The 14,802-nt window shown below is 42.8% G+C and overlaps 1 protein-coding gene across 10 annotated transcripts in view; it reads left to right on the forward strand.

Moving 5' to 3' along the window:
- SH3PXD2A (SH3 and PX domains 2A) overlaps nt 1–14,802 on the forward strand; it is a 248,717-nt gene extending 233,915 nt beyond the window's left edge. For all 10 annotated transcript variants that reach the window (XM_066190976.1, XM_066190978.1, XM_066190977.1 and 7 more), the window contains 2 exons: nt 908–1,027; nt 1,162–14,802. In XM_066190976.1, the coding sequence (XP_066047073.1) occupies nt 908–1,027; nt 1,162–3,057 (2,016 nt within the window). In that variant the 3' untranslated portion in view covers nt 3,058–14,802. The remainder of the gene's footprint in view (nt 1–907; nt 1,028–1,161) is intronic.

Raw genomic sequence — 14,802 nt, forward strand, 5'->3', positions numbered from 1 at the left:
GAAATGTAGAAGCTGTGCAGCTTCACCATGATCTAGCTGCCTTGCAGATGAGCACTGTGCTAATCTAAAAAGCTTTCAATACTGATGTTCCTCAAAGGACCCATTTATCACCTTAAAAAGTAATTGTGGCAAAATCTAAAATGTGGCAGCTTAATGTAAAGGCACTTAGCTTTTAAAGGAGTCTGATATGGTGCCAGAATGGCTGTAAATAGCAGTGTCCCACTTTTCATAGAGCCTTTACAAAGGTTGTGTTGGGTTTGAGTAAAGGTTCTTGGTCTGTTATGGGGAGGAACTGGAATTGTTTTGATCAAGCAGTAAATTCTTCCCTTCTAGAACTTTAGCTGGGCAGAGCTGGAGGGTCTATGATATTATCCTTGTTCCTCGCTACAAGAGATTCCTATTAGCTCATATCAGTGACTAATTCGGATTGTTCAAAAAGTCCAGCAGCAGATTAAGGACAGTAATTCATTGGGATTATGTTTTAAGATAGTGCATTTAATGATAGGCAGAATCCGTTAGGGGTCTGTTGCAGTGCAATTTTCTGCAGTTGTGGCATGTCATCCAGAGCTGGGTCTTTCTGGACAGAATCTCAGCTGCTCTTAGTGTGACTGCAGTGGCAGTTCACACTTTACCACCCCCAAGTAAAACATTTTACTATTCAGGTAAAGTTTATTACAGTTCTAATAGTTGGTGACGGTGACAGTAATAGTGCATATGTTGAAAGGATTTTCTCTTTTAGCCCGAATCAATACATCAGCTCCTGCTCTGGAGAACTGGGCAGTTACCAGTAGGAAGTAGTACAGGAAGAAGGAAGAGTCTTAGTGAACAAAAGCAGGGTTTTTTTCATACTGCTGTTTAGCTGACTGTTTCTTTGGTTTAAATGAACAAAGCATCCTATTTGCCATAGGGTTTTCAGTTACCCAAGCCACCAGAGCCACCCTCCGTGGAAGTGGAATATTACACCATTGCTGAATTCCAGTCATGCATCTCTGATGGCATAAGCTTTCGTGGAGGACAAAAAGCAGAGGTGAGCCTTAACAGTGTATCTGGAAAAATTGTAATATTTATTTGTTGCATGGGAGTGGATTAGAAGGGGAGGAGTGGGAAGCAGTGAGTTGAGATTTTTTTTGTTTATGTAACATGTTCTTTGTTACCTCTTAGGTTATAGAAAAGAATTCTGGTGGCTGGTGGTATGTGCAGATTGGAGAGAAGGAAGGATGGGCTCCAGCATCTTACATTGACAAAAGAAAGAAACCGAATTTGAACAGAAGAACCAGTACTTTAACCCGCCCAAAGGTTCCTCCCCCAGCACCTCCCAGTAAACCAAAAGACTCTGAAGAAGGAACAACAACTGGAGCAGTTTCTTCAGGAGATACCCAGGACTCTCCCCACAAGCTGAAATACGAAGAACCTGAGTATGATGTGCCTGCCTTTGGCTTTGATTCAGAGTGTGAAGTGAATGAAAGTCACCATGAAGAGGGCACTCCTGAAAAACGACTGTTTCAGCCCCTCAAGCCCTCGCCTGTGTCATCACTTCAGAAAGCGAAGTTCAAAGTAGGAGAGTCTTCAGAAGAAGTTGCTCATGAAGAAGAAACCATCTATGAGAACGAGGGGTTCAGGCGTTATGTGGAAGATGGTTTGTCCAACAAGGAATCTAGTGGAGATTCTGATTCTCAGAAAAGCTCCTCTCTGTCTTTGATCCGAAGGAATTCTCCGTGTTCCAGCTCTCCTAAATCATCACTCATGAAGCTCAAGACAGACAAAAACATTCAGCCAGATCTTGGAAAATGTCACTATGCCAGGAGCGAGGAGACAAAACCAAGATCAGCTTCAGATGTTGGCCTACGTAGCACACCAAGAATAGGCATGAAGAAAGACCCTGGGCAGAGTCCTTCCATCAGAGCAAAGCCAATTGTTAGGCCCAAACCCTTCCTGAGCAAGGCAGACTCTCAGAGCCAAGAAAAGATGGATATTAGCACTTTAAGGCGTCAGCTGAGGCCAACTGGGCAGCTCAGAGGTGGACTCAAAGGTTCAAGAAGTGAGGAGTCTGCAAGCCCTCCCTGCACAGCTTCTGAGAACCAGGATGACTCTGTTCGGAGAAGCTCAGCTGATCTCATCACAACTCCTTCCCGTGGCATCTTCTGTTCCAGCCATACAGCCAAAACTGAGCAAGAAAATGACTCCAGATGTTTCTATGTGACCACTGACTCATACCAAAAGGTACAGGATTCTGAAATTTGCTTCCCAGCAGGAGTAGAAGTGGAAGTGCTGGAAAAGCAAGCCAGTGGATGGTGGTACCTGAAGTATGGAGACGTGGAAGGCTGGGCTCCTTCCCATTATTTGGCTCTCCCCGATAACCAGCGAGAAACTACATCAGCAGAGACTGATTCCTCTTTTGCCAGGAACAGGAAAAATGAAAACAAGTCAAACAGTTTAGAGAAGATAGAGAAGAGGGTTCAGGCGTTGAACACCATCAACCAGAGCAAACGTGCAACACCACCCATCCCAAGCAAACCTCCTGGTGGCTTTTCGAAAGCATCAGGGCCAGTTAAGATGAGGAATGGTGTGAGGCAACTTGCTGTCCGTCCGCAGTCAGTGTTTGTGTCTCCACCACCGAAGGATAACAACCTGTCATGCTCCTTGCGCAGAAATGAGTCTTTAACAACCACAGACCAACTTAGGACCGTCCGCCGGAATTCCTCCTTCAGCAACGCCTGGTCACAGCCCGGTGACGCAAAGGGAAAGCAGCCGGAGCGGCTGGGCACAGAGAGCTCTGAGACCACCTCCAACCTCCCCACGCAGAGGAATGGCATCCCTGTGTCCACAGTCAGGCCAAAGCCCATTGAGAAATCCCAGTTCATCCACAACAATCTCAAGGACATCTATGTTTCCATTGCAGACTATGAAGGGGATGAGGAGACTGCGGGGTTTCAGGAAGGTGTCTGCATGGAGGTCCTCGAAAGGAACCCAAACGGCTGGTGGTACTGCCAGATAATGAATGGTGTGAAGCCATTCAAAGGCTGGGTGCCCTCAAATTATTTGGAGAAAAAGAACTAATATTGCAATATCTTTAACCTCTCTAATTTATACTGTTCCTGCTGTGTACATGTGGAAAAAAAACAATTGCTACACAAAAAGACGTTTCCCTGTGCTCCAGTTTGTACAAAGGAGTCTATATGAGGACAAATCTGCCATGTTCTGGAGAGGTTTGTGGGGTTTACATGTTGTAAGCAACTGCGAGGAAGATGCAGCATAGTCAAATGCCTTTTTGTGAAGTTGTTAATAATCTTGTATGTGTAACAGGGTATGACATCCCATCCTTCCCATTATTGATAGGAAACCAAATGTGTGCCTTTTGTGAGAGAAATACACATGCATCTACCTGGGGAGTTCAGTGCCAAACTGTTTTACAATCTTGGCTCCCTTTCTCCTCATTTTTGTCCATAGGTGGAATACCCAAGAATTTTGAATGCTTTTCCACAACTTACATTGAGAAGCAAATGAAAGTTTCTGAAACACGGAGGGACTCTAATCCTTTGGAGATTTACACTTTTTGTTTTCCGTTTTTTAACTATACTCAACAGTTGGTAGCTCCAGAGATGGAGCCTTTTCATCATGGAGAGTTTTGGTCTCTGACTTCAGTGTTGTTACAGCTAACTCACCGGAAAAGGCCATCAGGTGGTGTTGGTTGGGGGCTTTTTGTTTCCTTTCATTCTGTCTTGTTCTTTGAGTTGGGATTTCAGGTGTTCAAGGGCAGTGATGCCTACTGGTGCTTGTAAAAACAAACCTACAAACCCCATGCTTAAGCACATCTGTTACTGTGTAGGCTTCATGTTTGATTCTGTACCTGACTCCTGCCAGGTGATACTGCTTGATTCTCTTCCAAGAGTTGGGTTTCTCAAAAGTTATCAAAGTCAACTAAGTCCCTTATGACACTAAAGATAAAGCTGTCAGATATGTTAATTCTTGTTTTGCTGTCTGGTCCAAATCCAAGGGTGCTGACTGCTGGCAGGGCCCACCAAGATATTAGTGAGAAATACTTGTAACTTTCTGCAACATCAGTGTTTACAATCAGTGGGAAAAAAAAAAGCCATCAAACTCAGTCTGCACATAATTTGTATATTTTTGGGGAATTGCTTTTGTTTTGTTTTTGTCTTTTCTGTGCATTCTGGGTTTACTGTATTTTCTTTGTGTGTGTGTCTGGTTTTACCAGAAAAGACTTAAAACTGAAGTAGGAGCCAAATATGTGTTTCTCTTCCCACTTGAATCCAGAGTACGTTTGTACTGGAAAGTGGGCCTGGGCTTCTCAGGCTCAGAGATTTAATATCAAAGCGATTCGATCCACAATGCGTCTAATCAGGAAGCTGCCTCTTCTAGTTCCAGTTCTGTTTGCCTTTCTTAACTCATGTTTTGAAATGTGGCACACGGTGTGGGTGATGTGGGAAATGGAAGAGGTATCCATTGGAAAAGGCTAGGAATATGGAGTTATTTGTGAGGTAGCCTTGTACTGTATACATAATTTACTAAATCCCTACTGTGCTTAAGGAAGTCATGCTTGGGAGTTTTCTTAAATGGCCTTGTTAATCACTCAAGATCAATATCTAATTCCTTTAAATAAATGGGCAGCATTGTAAATCTTTAGGGGGGGTAGGGAGGGGCAGACCATTTCACTACTGGTTTACACAAAGCATTACATGTCCTTTTTTCCACCAGAGTTTTATACTGAATTGGCTTGGATGTTAAAGGTTATAAAGGCTTCAAAAATAACTGGGATCAAGGGGCTGAGTAAAACAGCACAACAATACCATATGATACTGGGGATGTTTCACTGCCAAAAAAAAAAAAATTAGAAAATTTATATGTTGTTCTCGTCTTTTTCCTTTTTTCTTTTTTTTTTTCTTTTCCTTTTTTTTTTTTTTTTTTTGTCTTTTGTGTGTGTGTGGTTTGGGGGTTTTACTAATTTCCATGATAACACTGAGAGAGTTGCCTACAGCTAATGTGGCTGATGTCCTTTCAGTAGCTGGAACAACATCCAGGTGCCACAGCTACAGACAGTGCTGTGGTTCGAGCAGCTCTCTGCATGCAGGTGGGGAGAGGAGGCTGTTTGTTTGGGATCCCTCTAAATTGTGGTGGCAGGAGAAGGAGGTGTAACTGCACAACAGCTCATATCGCAGTGCAGGGTCCTCTTTGTACCTTAATGTCTCACCATAGGATGTGTATGTCCAGTTGGCTGCGTCTTACTGGATGTGTACCTGAGACATGGTGGGCCCTGTCTCTCATACTTCTCCCCATTTTCAGTTGTACTAATATGGAAGCAGCCATAAAAGACTGCTGGAGCTGTTGTGAGATGGTTATAGAAGTATTATATTCTTCTGCTGGACAGTATTAAATAGAGCAATACATAGAGTTATCTGCTAGATTGCAGTACTAATAGTAGTGACTTAGTGATTTGTATTAATGTTATGATTTATTTTAACAATAATGATGCGGAAGTGGTTCATTATTTTGAATTAATGCACTTTAACAATAAAAGAAACCAAAATGGAAGCCAATGCAGAGAACTAAGTGCATTATTTAAAGGTGCAGTATATAATTAACATTTTCTTGAAGCACATATTTATTAAGAATTAACTTATTATTTAAAATATTCTAAAGTTTTGTTTGAAGACATTCCCACTAGGTCATCTCTTTGGGGGGATGTAAAGCACAGCTCCCAGATCTTCTGCATTGAGCCACTGAATTCTCTGAGTATGGTATGGCCTGACATGAGCCCCTGTCCAAGGAAGGAAAAGCAGCAAGGAGACAGAAGAGCCCAGACTACTGGAAATGCTCACATTAGCATCCAGCAAAGCCAAGCCCAGGGCACCTCTGAACTGCAGGAGTCCTTGCAGGGTGTGGAGTGGCACAGGTGTTTTTGGCAGACAGTTCCAGTGCCTGGCTGCCGTGTGCCTTGCACAGGGCTGGCCCCGGTGGATGCAAGTTCTCTGTGAGGCTCAGGTTAGGAGTCTTCAGGATCTGCCTGAGACAGCTCTGTGAGAGACGTCTGTCTGTCTCACAGCTCCTGTTCCATCTTGCTGGCTTCTCCGGCTCTGGCTCTTGCAGGGAGGTGGTTTGCACTGCTCCTGCAGGGCAGGATGACACAGCTTGAGGGTGCCTGGGGCACTGCCAGGGTTTTCTCACACAGCAGCTCCATGGCTCAGCTGCTGCTTTATCCCATCTCAAAGGCCTTCTGCCCTCCTGAGGAGAGGCCAGACCCTGTCGATGGGCAGACCCACACTTGTGGCCTCCCTCTGCCCTCACCTGTACCAGCAAGAAGGATGGAGTGCAGATGGCCCACTTGGTGCCAGAAATTATTGTTGGCCACCACTTTGCACACACTGGCTTTCCACCCTGGTGGAAAAGCTTCCACATGGGCTTCCCTCCACTTGGTAGTTGTTGTGGCTGCTCATGTTTATAAGGACACTTTTAAAACCAATACTCCCAATGCAGTTTCTCCCACCCCTGTCTTACCATTGTCATAGCATCTCTCACTGACATGCTCTCTCTTTTTTTTGATTCTTTCAGCTGAGAGATATCAGGAAAATAATTATTTTTTCCATCGGTGAGCAGCTAGTTTTGGGCAATTCTACTGATACCCGAGATAGCAAGCCCTTCACTCTTAGCTGTGAAACAGAGGGAAAGGCCTTAAGCTACATCAGAAAAGCTGACTGCAGGGCAGGAAAACCTGGCAGAGTACTCAGAGGACAGTGTAGTGCTAGAAGTGTTTTAGCTCTTTTCTAAAATTGTTAACGTCGCCTTTTATTTACTAAATTTGTCAGAACTGACACTGGATCAAGAGCAATATTTAAATGTAAGGTACACCTCAGTGTACACTCAATGCAGAAATCAATAGTACTGTTTAAATTTCTCTTTCTGGTTTATTCCTGAACCGGATTGTTAGGAGGAAGAGTCTGCAGGGCTTGAGCAAAGCCATTTGCAGCTGAAGGGGGCCCTCCTCTGGGGGGAGAGGCAGCTGCTCTTGCTGTCTTGCTCTCACCCACTCGGTATTTTCCAAAAAGTCTTGAATTTGGACCAGCAGAAATTCCAAACTCCAATGCCAGAGAACAAAATTAAAGAATGTGAAAATTGTGTCTTGCTGTATACTGCAACTTTAATAATAATGAGCACTTCTGAGTTCGTTATTGAGGTTTATATAATGCCTGAAAAGTTTATTTGCTGGTTTCCCTTGTCTCCCCTTTCAAAACACTCTCTCGTAACAGCAAGAGTCATGCATTTTGTTAGGAGTCCTTCCCCATGGGAGGCAATTCCCATTCATTGTTTTAGCTGTCACCCCGTGCAGCGGGTGAGTCTAGTCATATGTACCAGTCCTTTGCAAGCCAAACCTTTCAAGATAAAAGAGATGATGAGCACATGTTGGGGTACTTAACTGATGTGTCAACAGTTTTTTAATTGATGCATTCAATAATAGCAAATACACAATAAGGAAAGATCGGAATTGTCTTTCAGCTAGACTCTTCAAAATGGAAATTCACAGCTGCATGGGTGTAGCGAAAAAATGCATTTGTCCCTTGTGGATGTGTTCCCCAAAGACTCCTTCCATTATGATGCTATAAAGTTTGACGAAGGCATTATATAATTGTTTTCATCACTTTCAGATGTTAATGAATCGTATTTTATTGTAATATATATTCGTTGCTTTCCTCAGTTAAAAAGAAAGTTACTGCTTTTATCTTATATGAAAAACAAGGGAATTTGATAAAGCATTCATTATTTTCATATTACTAGTATTAACAGAATAGAACTAGTACTATTTAATTTTAGATCTTCATAGCTAGCTTGTTAATAACTCATATTTTCCTGTGTTGTATCCTACTATTTTTTCTATTTTTTCCCAAATATTCTTAATTCTTGAGAAAAAGCAAATCCAATGAGTGGATAAGTGCAATATTCATAGAATAAACAGGCCCCTCATCCAGGACGTGGAGTGGAACGTGCAGTGTGAAATGTTTGCAATTGTCTATTCATGCACTCTTAGGGAAGGGGAGATGCAGGGGAGGGGGCAACTGGATGAAAACGGGACCCTTGGGTAGGTAGAGACTGACAGCTGGGGTGGCTTGGGTTGGGAATGGCTGCTTTCCATAAAAAAGTATCACCTGTTAGTGAAAGTATAAGGATTATGCTGCATGTTGCCAGGATTATGTATAGAATGTGCATTAACATCCTTAGCAATACAGGACTTCTGAGCTATGCTTGAAACACTCTGTATGTCATCCCTGCATGATTCTGTCTTCTGGTTTGTCTCTGCTGGTTATGTCCTCTGTTGCGCTTCAGAATTGGTGGTAACTTCAGAAGGGAAAATAATTCTGCTGGTGCAGTCCCAAGTTTGCATACTCTATTGTTACTTGTATTTATTGCAAGAGCTATGGGAATATTTTTACAGGTCCTTTCTTTTCTGTCCTTATTGTTAACCTAAGAAGAAAAAGTCTCCCTTTGATCTGGGTTAATTCTCACCTGCAGAATTTCACAGATGTTTTGGAAATTGATTTCATATTTCTTGGCTTGCAAAGGTGGATCTCTCAGGTCCTAAATAAAGTTTGGCAGAAACTTTGCTCTTCAAAAGAGGTATTGTCGTAAATTCTGTTTGAATGGAAGGAGAACTTCCATCAGTCAAAAATAATGTGACTTCACAGGTAGCAGCAAAATCTACCACCTTTGAAAAACTGGACTATTTTTGTAATGTGCAAGAAAAATGTGAAAACCAGAGCATTTGACTCTCTGAGCTCTGGAAGTACACCTCCTGTGGCTCTAGTTCATTACTCTGGAGAGGGGATGTACCTCAGTTTTCTGTTTAATTTTTGTCCTGCTGTTCTTCAGATTATCAGAAAGCCTTAATGTTACCAGAGACCTTTGCATTCAAAGAGAAAAACTTAATTCTGCAGCTGTACTGAAATAGTAACGAACACATGATTTTAGAAAACCTTTAATACTTTACCAATTAGGAATCTGGTTTTGAGGAGCCAACATAATTCTTTCATGTGCTCTTGTCTAAACTGGCAAGAAGCCCACGAGCATCAGTAGAGTTACACTGACAGAAGACCCCTGAGGGTGCTCAGCATGGACCGTTCTCAGCACAGGCAAGCTCTGTGCACTCTGCTTCTACACCTCCAGAGGGTGCACAGGACTGCCTAGCCTTGGTGCTGCCCCGCCATCATCCGCTGTGCTGCAAATCTTGCAGCTCTTTAAAACCAGCTGGAGCTTTGCTGCTATTTGCTGGTGGTTTTCCATCACCAGCTGCTCCTTCTCTGTCAGCTTCAGATGCTATTTAGCCACGTAGGGGAGTGCTGTGTATCAGTGCAGTGTTTGATAGCTGCTAACAGTACCAGTATGATGGTCTAAAGCATATGTTTGTCTAAGTTATTTTGTTTTCATTTGCTTTTCATTGCTTGCTGGAAGCAGGGATCAGCACTGCGATGATGCGTGGGGAATGTGTCCACACACTTGAACTGTTTGATGGCCTCTGCTTACGCTGCCCAGTGTTTGTGCTGCTCTTTCTCTCCCTCTGTGCTGCTCTGTAGTCGTGTCTGTTGTGTATGTAATGTTCAAATAAAGTACTGTACATAAGGCCAGATCCAGAAGCCCCCAGTCAGCTGACTTTGGGTTGGGATGTAGGTTGCTGTTGCTGCTTTTCCTCCTCCATCTTAGACCCAATTTGGAGCAAAGCACAGGTGTCTGTAAAAAGTCACCCATAACTCTACTTTGGGGTGTCAGTTTTGCAGGGTGTGCCAAGGGTGAACGAGGAGATCTTTTCTCTTGGGTGCCCTTGCATCAGGGCTGGGACTCTGCAGCAATTCCTGGAGCAGAAGCTGTGCCGCACTGCGTGCGGACATGGCTGGCATAGTCAGAACAAATTAGTTTCCCCCATTTTATATTGTCAGGGCTGGGCTGGTCCCGTCAACTATGTTCTTCATTTGTTCTTGCATCAAGGTAGTGTTGATTTTTAGTTGGAGAGTGCAATTTTTTTTGTTTTGTGTTTGGTTTTTTTATAAATAAATTTGGTTTAAAGCTTCACACTGGCGTTTTACAGACCTGTTCTTGTCAGCTAAAGCCACTACTGTCCTGAGTTGAGACTCCTGTTTGTTACTGAATTAAAATTATGGGAATTATGTTGATCATTTGGAAAGAAAATAGAAAAGAAATTAGAAGTAACTATATTGGCAGGGGAGAGATAGATGAAATATGAGGAAAAATATGTTTCTAATAAGGCCATGAATTATTTGGTCCGACACTGCAGGTGTTTTCTCTGTAAAGATGGTTTAAATACATCACTGCTCTGTGATAGGATTTTTTGTTATCAGAAAAGTTGATTTTCTTTTCACTCCCTAGTATACTGTGATAGTCCATATCCTGAAGCCACCAATCCACCAAAAGAAGACAAGCATAGGTTATATGCTTGTTGTAGTTGAGGCAGTTTGTGTGTCTGGAGTTTGCATACACTGAGGTTCAGCTGGTGGAGTGGGCAAGCCTGACTGTTCTCAACCTGCCCATGTTGGCAGGAACAACCCTGTGCTAGTGATGCTTCTGGAAGAATGTTGGCTTTAGTGACCTTTCCCTGATGCTCAGGGTTATTTGGTTACAATGGTACCTGTCTTGGTCTCTGTTTGGTGGAGGAGAAAAACAGATGGAAGGTAGAATCACTTGACACTGTAAGAAAATTTTTAAAATATAACATTAAATATTTAGGTAAATGTTTCAGGCTTCTCCAGATATTCCCCATCAAAGCTGTTATTGACTCTGTATTTGATGACTGAAAGGTAAGCAATGTGGCAACATTCTCTGTGCAAACAGTTCTTTTGTGGTTGGAGAGCTTGTTCTTGAACTGCTTCTGGATCACCAGGAAAGTAGCCATAAATAAACAAAATCCCATCATCATCCTTGGGTGATGACTAGAGGGGCATTGAATGGTGTCCTGACTCTGGGTCCCCCAGAACACATTAATTTGGTTTGTTTCTGCCCCCCTGAAGCGGGTCAGAAAAGAATAGTGCAGTCACTGGAGCTTAGCCTGTAGCAATTAGTAAACTGGAACAAATAAAAAATAAAAGAAAAATAAACCTTTTAAAAATGAAGCATTTCAGTGAATAGCTGACTTAACTACTTCTTATCTTGGGCTTTCAGGGAAGGAGGAAGTTTGAATTGTTTCCAATTGCTAGGAGAATTTTTCTGTGTCATGCTGAACAGGCTTGCTGAAAAGTCTTGCTCATTACTCGTGATGAGTTCAAACCTGGAATGTTGCAAAAGCAAAGCATGTGTAGCATTACAATGACTTTTTTGTACTGAGGGTCCGAAGTGAGTGTTGTGGGGCCAGTAGTGTGCAGAGTAAGTGCATTTCTGCTGTCTGGCTGACTTGCACATGACATCAGTTCTGTTCCTTAACTGCAGACAGCAGTGCTTATTACTCTGTTAGCAGTGTTTAGGGAGAATCATGTAGATGAGCCTCCTCAGTTAAGGCTCAATATCAAATGTCATATCAGGAGAAGTCCTGCCAGCAGCTTGATTGATTGCTGCTTAGGCTAAAGTTCAGATGCAGATAACTCCAGGTGGCTGTTGAAAGCAGCTCAGATGGCTGTGAACATCTGTAGCTGTTTCCAGGGCTGTTAATTAGCCCAGATTGTCTCTGCAAACTGTGGGTAGTGAGTTACTGGGAGCCTAAACCTGTTGGTGGAAGGAAGGCTGAAATTTGTTTGAGCTATTGTGCTCCTCTGCATTAGCAGAGCAATGGCACATGTCTGGACTGGAAGCTCCTCGAGGGCTTGCTGTCCCAAATTTTTAGTTGACCAAAAAGAAAAAAAAAAAAAAATGGATCTAGGCCTGGTCTAAGTGAAGTTTTGCAGTGGGTTTCTTGGGTGCTTGATGTTCTTAATGTGACCTTGAAAACTTGATGCTGTTGTCATTTCTGTGTTGGTGTAGAGCTCCATTTTTCAGTGGTTAGGTGGTGGGATTGTACCTGGTGGGAGCTTGGAATCTTGGGAGAGTATGTCGGTGACTAGAGGTAGAGAAATGTGTGGCTGGTCTTAGTGTGTGTGTGGTCAAGTTGGTGACACTTTTTTGTCTTTTGTTTTGTTTTTAATATGGGAACCAATTTGTCTGTTCTGCTTGGGAAAAGGTCTAGAAGTTGGTGTGGTTTCTGTTGCAGTAAATATGAGAAGGAATTAGCTGAGAGCTTTTTTTTTTTTTTAAGAATGTGTATGGGCAGGAGACCATTTTGTTTGTTTTGGGTTGCAAGTTAAGCTAAGAGAGGAAGAATATTGAGTCTGGGGAAATCCTTTTTTGTGGTAACAGCTTTGAACCGTATTTTGTTGTGGCCTCTGATCCAGCTCCGCTGAAGGCGGTGGAGTGAATACTGTTGATCAGGTAGATGTTAAAGCTTTTGGTCATTAATTAATTCTTAAAGAGGTGACAGGTATCTTGACATTCACAGCATGTCATGGCAAATGTGAGCCAGAGACAGAAATAATAACTGTAGCTTCAAGCATTGTGCAGTTTTTGTTTAATGAACTTGAGATGCTGACCAATTGGATAAAACTGTTTGTACAATGAACAACTCCTGCAAAGGTCCAGATGTGTGTCAGTCTAGGAGAGGTCTTCCTAGGAAAGGAAATCATATGCATGATTTTAAAAAAATTGCCTTTCTCAGTTATCCCAGTAAAACTGAAATCCAGGAAATTGACACTTTCTGCACTTAACAGTATCTTTTGCCGTGGATGGCAAGAGTTATTGTTAATGAAGGATTAGATGCCCCAGTCTGTTTGAACTGGCACAAAACTGATCTTTTTGTGACCAATGCCTGAGTCTGTGTGTAAACATTTGTAAAGACTGGATGCAGATTAGAGAACTAATTAACAAAATGAACAACTTTTCTGTGGGCCAACACAAAAGATGTATTAGCAGTGAGGAAAACACAGGTCTCCTTTTTCCCAAGTGACTCTCTAGAAATTTCCCTCAGGCTTCAGCACAAATCAGCTGGGACCTGTGAGGATTTAGCTGATACATACTGAGGGCCTGTTTCTGTAACTGGGACAACAGAAGTGTGGCTTTGTCGTAGCAAGAATTAATGAAATTATCACAGAACAATGTTTTCATTTGCTCTGGATATGACAGTGGTGGGGGGAATGAGCTGTGGAAAGCATTATCTCCCCCTCAATCCAGATTTGCACTTTACTTGACTGCAGTGCCCAGTCCAGAACTATTACAGAGCTGTCCTCATGGCTGTTTCCTGTGTGGGACAGGGAATGCACTCAAAGGGGCTGCCCTCTCAGTGCCATGACCAACTGCTTGCTCAGAGAACTGCAAAACAATGTAAAGTAATTGAGGTTTGGGATTTTTCCCTAGAGCAGCATGTTCTAAAGCAGTGAAGTAAAAACAAGTGCTTGTTTGGGAAATTTTAATCATGTCTCTGTCTGTAAAGGTGAAAACTCTGTATGGGTCTCTCAACAGAGAATGAGAAACACCATCTGTCTTGGGCAATTGTACATGTGAAGATGCAGAACAAAGACTTCAGATTACTGTGCCTAAAAGTAGATCTCAGCGTTTCTCTATAGGCAATTGTTAGAGCTGTTATTATTTTGGAACTGAACAGCATTTGATGATGGTTAATCAGGACGGCTCAAAAATTCCTGCAGGAAAGGAAAAGACAATTTGAGTTCTGGACACTTACAGGAGAGAGAATTGTAAGAAGCATAAAATATTGCCAGGTGCTGTATGAACTTAATTTTTCTTCTAGGATTATCACAGGCCCTTTGTGACTGGCATACAGTGGTGCTGGGACACAGCAACTGGTCAGTGACACCTCTTTGCAAAAATTCAGAACCTTGCATCTGGTGGGCACATCTGTATAGGAAAAGATGAGCCCAAAAAGGCCTTGGAGCAACCTACAACTGATAACTCCTGATTTGCATGTTCCAGATATGCTGAAATAACTTGCATTGAGGCAACTACAGCTCCTTCCAGGCATCTGCCATCACCCACCCTGGCAGCTCACAGGTGCCGCAGTCTGACAGGTGGTGAAGGGTGGCAAATGTTAGTGGAAAGGGAAAATCAGGATCCACACTGTCACTGCTCTTCCTGGTCCTCAGCCATGCCTGAAATCAGAGCTCTGGTGGGCCAAAGCAGGACCAGACCCTTGGCACAGTGTTTGCCCTGCCCCACAGGGCTCTGCCAAGTGCTCTGAGTGATCTTTGCTGACCTGGGTGCTGCTGCCCAGCCAGGATGCTCCCCCCTCCCTGTGTGCAGGACCCTGGGAGGTTGTGAGGGACTGCCAGAATTTGAGAAGTGTTTTCTCAGAGACATTACCAAGTTCTTGCAATGTGAACCTCTAATGTTTTCAAAGACTCAGGCAGAAAGGACTTGCTAAACAAACTGTACCTGTCATCTCCCAGTTCATTGATTGCTTGGACCAAAGGTGGTGCTAAATCTGATCTTTGTCTGTAATATTTATATTTTGTTGGACTCTTTTTTTTTTTTTTTTTTTAAGTGTCTAATAAAACAGATGCAGTGTCCTTCTTACGTGAGAAATTTAGTCCCAGCTTGGGACATGGGAAAACTCCCTGGACCTTCAGGGCCCAGGATTGTTGCCTGTTACCATTTGAGCAGGCTTGCAGTGTTCGGGGGGAGGTGGGAAAAGGGTACTCTATCTTCAAATGCTTGCAGACTGTAAGAATTGACTTGTGATTTGTTTGTTTGTTTGTTGGTATTTTGTTTACAATGCCTCTTATGCCCTAAGGAGAAATAAATTTTTGACCTTTTTAA

The sequence above is a fragment of the Chamaea fasciata genome, unplaced genomic scaffold (genome assembly GCF_029207755.1).
Source record: "Chamaea fasciata isolate MVZ Bird 193981 ecotype frontalis unplaced genomic scaffold, bChaFas1.0.hap1 SCAF_9, whole genome shotgun sequence".
Taxonomy (NCBI): domain Eukaryota; kingdom Metazoa; phylum Chordata; class Aves; order Passeriformes; family Sylviidae; genus Chamaea; species Chamaea fasciata.